The sequence below is a fragment of the Littorina saxatilis genome, linkage group LG2 (assembly GCF_037325665.1).
Source record: "Littorina saxatilis isolate snail1 linkage group LG2, US_GU_Lsax_2.0, whole genome shotgun sequence".
In the NCBI taxonomy this organism is placed as follows: Eukaryota; Metazoa; Mollusca; class Gastropoda; order Littorinimorpha; family Littorinidae; genus Littorina; species Littorina saxatilis.
This window is the reverse complement of record NC_090246.1, coordinates 42504666-42509165: the sequence shown is the minus strand read 5'-3', so window position 1 is coordinate 42509165 and position 4500 is coordinate 42504666. Positions and strand designations below refer to the sequence as shown.

The following is a 4500-nucleotide window of genomic DNA, read 5'->3' as shown; positions in this document are numbered from 1 at the left end:
GTCCTGCCCCTGTGTCACCACTGTGGCACGTAAAAGACTTCGGTCATTTTGCCGTAAGTGCAGGTGGTTGATTACACCTTTAAACAACGCACACACCTGGGTAGCGCTACTCTTGTTGCTAGCTTTCCACTGGGAGGAAGCGACCCGAATTTCCCAACATTGGGGCACTAGAGTAAATGAAATGAAAACCTCTCCTTTCCGTTCCAGTCGGCGTACTGCCCCCGAAGCGAGTGTTGCGTGAGAACGAGACGAGGGTGGTGGTGACCGGGCTGGAGGAGGAGGTGCGCTACAAGTTCCGCGTGTCCGCAAACACCTCCATAGGGCGCGGCGACGCCAGCGAGGATTTTGTCACCACTGGACCCCAGCCAGGTAAGAACAGCCGGGTTTCACTGGTACCAACTAGCATTTTCAGAGTGACAGGACCCTAGCGAGGTAAAAAAGCATATGTTTCATGTCACATCTAGCATCTCTATCATGACAGTACCCCATCTAGGTAAGAACAGCGGTTACGGGTAAAATCCATCCGACGCCTCCAGACTGACAGGACTCCAGATAGGTGTCACAAGTAAAAATCCAACATGTGTAGGAAGGGGGGGGGGGGGGGGGGGGGAGGCCAGTGAGGATTTTGGTTTGGCAGGACCACAGCCAGGTAAGAACATAAGTTACAGGTGAAATTCAACACCTCCATAGGGCGGGGGGAGGGAGCAAGAGAGGATTTTGTCATCTCAGGACCACAGGACTAAGCAAGGGAAGAACAGGTGTTACAGGGAAGCCATTTCCAAGACAGAGGCAAATATCCTTTCAACATCAACATGGGGATGGAATTAGAACTAATCTGACTTGGGTTTTGTTGGAATCAAACAGATCCTTACGGTAATCTGTGTGGATGGGAAGGATAGAGTTGTGGCCAGATCAGGTAATGTAAGTTTCCACTGGCAAAAGGGTGGAAAGAGAATGCAGGGTGCATAGAAAGTTTGGGAGTGAAATATAGTCTCCCTTGCATTGTTTCCACCAGCATATTCACCATCTCTCAGTTCTTAGCCATTTTTATTCTGTGAAAAATGTGCAAAGTTTGACTGTGTGGTATTGCAGGCTCCCCAGCTGCCCCCAGTCGGCCGTCGGTCAACCAGCAGGACCGGTCACTGCTCCTCCAGTGGGTGGACGGCACCTCGGGGGACTCCCCCGTCTATGGATACTTCATCCAGAGCCAGAAGCAAGGTCAGTGTCGTGACTTTTGCAGTGGTACCTGCAATTTGAGGACACCTCCCAGTAAAGGGCATCTTCTGCTCTCCCTTTCTCTATCATGTTAACCAAAATATACCCGCCATGACAGGCCACCTGCAATGTAGCGATACTTTTTTCTGGTCCCAAGGGTGACATTTCATCGCAGTTGCCACTGTTCTTCCTATACAGATGAGATGCTTTCTCCTTCACCTACTGGTACTAAGTTTTGGTAAAGATTTGGTACTTTTGATTAATTGAAAGCCTTAATTAGTACTATCGCCATGTGTGAATCATTAGTTGTCTTTTTTCAGGGGTGAAAAAAAATCAATAAAAACCTTAACAATAGATGTTTAGTTGAAATAACTCTGTCGGGTTTGTGTGGGTAATGAAAGACTCAAAGAGTGATAAATACCCTTGCTTTTTCCTCTGACAAATAACTGTCGGGTTTGTGTGGGTAATGAAAGACTCAAAGAGTGAATAATACCCTTGCTTTTTCCTCTGACAAATAACTGTCGGGTTTGTGTGGGTAATGAAAGACTCAAAGAGTGATAAATACCCTTGCTTTTTCCTCTGACAAATAACTGTCGGGTTTGTGTGGGTAATGAAAGACTCAAAGAGTGATAAATACCCTTGCTTTTTCCTCTGACAAATAACTGTCGGGTTTGTGTGAGTAATGAAAGACTCAAAGAGTGATAAATACCCTTGCTTTTTCCTCTGACAAATAACTGTCGGGTTTGTGTGGGTAATGAAAGACTCAAAGAGTGATAAATACCCTTGCTTTTTCCTCTGACAAAAAACTGTCGGGTTTGTGTGGGTAATGAAAGACTCAAAGAGTGATAAATACCCTTGCTTTTTCCTCTGACAAATAACTGTCGGGTTTGTGTGAGTAATGAAAGACTCAAAGAGTGATAAATACCCTTGCTTTTTCCTCTGACAAATAACTGTCGGGTTTGTGTGGGTAATGAAAGACTCAAAGAGTGATAAATACCCTTGCTTTTTCCTCTGACAAATAACTGTCGGGTTTGTGTGGGTAATGAAAGACTCAAAGAGTGAATAATACCCTTGCTTTTTCCTCTGACAAATAACTGTCGGGTTTGTGTGGGTTATGAAAGACTCAAAGAGTGATAAACACCCTTGCTTTTTCCTCTGACAAATAACTGTCGGGTTTGTGTGAGTAATGAAAGACTCAAAGAGTGATAAATACCCTTGCTTTTTCCTCTGACAAATAACTGTCGGGTTTGTGTGAGTAATGAAAGACTCAAAGAGTGATAAATACCCTTGCTTTTTCCTCTGACAAATAACTGTCGGGTTTGTGTGGGTAATGAAAGACTCAAAGAGTGATAAACACCCTTGCTTTTTCCTCTGACAAATAACTTCACTCGTGCTCCTGTCCACATGTTACCAACACATCCCTTGCTTGTAATTGGCACCTCCAATGTTTGTCCAAGTAAAAAGCAAGGGCATTCACTCTTTCACAACCCATACAAACCCAACAAGAGTTATATTATGAATTCGTCTATTGTACGTGTTTTTTCGATGAAATACTTGTTTGTATAAGACCCAGTGAAATCATGGGCTTCACAGACAGTGTGTGAATGAAGAATGTGCAAGGTTTGATGATGATAAAATCGTTTATTTAACGTCACTCTGTAAAAACATTGGCGACATTTGTCTTAGATTAAGAACACACACAGGCACGCACACAAACTTTCCCTTTATGTACAGTGGTTCACCACCCTCCCACCCCCTGCACACTCTCGCTCATCTAATTAAAAATGGTGTTATGAGATACTTGGATATAAAATGGTATTTTTAAAAGTTCTGATAAAAATATATAGTAGCTGTATGAGAAGCAATGGCGTCAGCCGCAGCAACGTCTCTTCATATCCAGGGACCAAGTGGGTGCGTGTGCATAAGTCCAGCGATAAGTTTGGGACCTTGCCACCCAAGGTCTTTATTAAAACTTAAAAGATAGCTTAATTTTTCCTTTGAGGCATTGAGCAAGGTTTTGTTTATCACTTGATTTTTGGTTATATAAGGCCTAAAAAAAAAATAGGTGTGGTTACGGTAACCCGACCTACCCTATTTTTAGGGGCCGACCCTATAACTTTTTATTACATTTGTCAACAAAAAAAAACCCCAAAAAAACCGAGTGCAAAAAACGCATTGAAAGCGAAAGCGCCCGTGTCGCACACTTATTTCCCTGTCAAGTACCGTAGGTTTAATTTGTACACATTAGAAAATTTTTTTTTTAAAAAAAGTGATTGCTTACCTTCCTACCCTATTTTTTTGGCTATGTTACTGTAACCACACCTATTTTTTTTTTGGCCTAAGAATCATATTAGTCATAAGATTTATTTTAATGTTAACAATGTTGTAATGTTCCGTTTGTCTTCATGTTTATGCGCTGCCAATGTAATTGATCAGATTTGAGATTATAGAGTTAATTTGATTTTTGATTTGATTTTGATCACTGCGTGCAGATGAAGCGAGGTTTGTGACACTGCAGCAGGAGATCACCAGTCAGTCCAAAGCTCTGGTGACCCTCGACAACCTCAACCCTAACACCGAGTACCGCTTTCGCATCATCGCCATCAACAACCAAGGCATCAGTCAGCCAAGCGTATCGTCCGACAGATTTGTTACTCCAAGTTTGGGTCAGTTTTTTGTCTGCAGTTTTTTTTTCTAAGTCTGTGTGTCTGTGCCTTTCTCTCTCTCTGTCTCTGTCTATCTGTGTCTCTCTCTCTCTCTCTCTCTCTCTCTCTCTCTCTCTCTCGCTCTCTCTCTCTCTCTCTCTCTCTCTCTCTCTCTCTCTCTCTCTCTGTCGCGCTCTCTCTCTCTCTTTTTCTTTCTCTCTCTCTCTCTCTGTTTTGCTAGATTCCCTCTATCGTCGCTAAACTCATCATAAAGGAAAATGCCTCAACAGTAATGAAGTTAAAAAAACTTTATTCCACTGGAGAAGCATCTTAAGTTAAAAAAAAAGCCATTTTCGTGCATAAACTGTACTACAGAAAAGTGCCAATTTACATTACATCATTATTTAAGAGAGCTACCGGCAGATATGGATCTGTCAACTTGATCCCACCAATTGCATGATCCCACCTTTATAAGACCAGTCTTGCATTTTCAGGCACATCAGTTTGGAACTCACTGCCATCAATCATCCTTCATTGTTCAAGCAGTTGAAGTCATTAAACTGTTTTTAGAAATGTGTTAAAACCCACTTCATATCTGGGTAATTTAATGCGCTTTGATTTTTCACAGTTGATATAACGA

The 4500-nt window shown here is 42.4% G+C and overlaps 1 protein-coding gene across 1 annotated transcript in view; it reads left to right on the top strand.

Moving 5' to 3' along the window:
- LOC138953069 (protein sidekick-like) overlaps positions 1-4500 on the top strand; it is an 11506-nt gene that overhangs the window by 214 nt on the left and 6792 nt on the right. The window contains exons 2-4 of the mRNA XM_070324847.1: positions 208-369; positions 1093-1218; positions 3708-3881. Coding sequence (XP_070180948.1) covers positions 208-369; positions 1093-1218; positions 3708-3881 — 462 coding nt within the window. The remainder of the gene's footprint in view (positions 1-207; positions 370-1092; positions 1219-3707; positions 3882-4500) is intronic.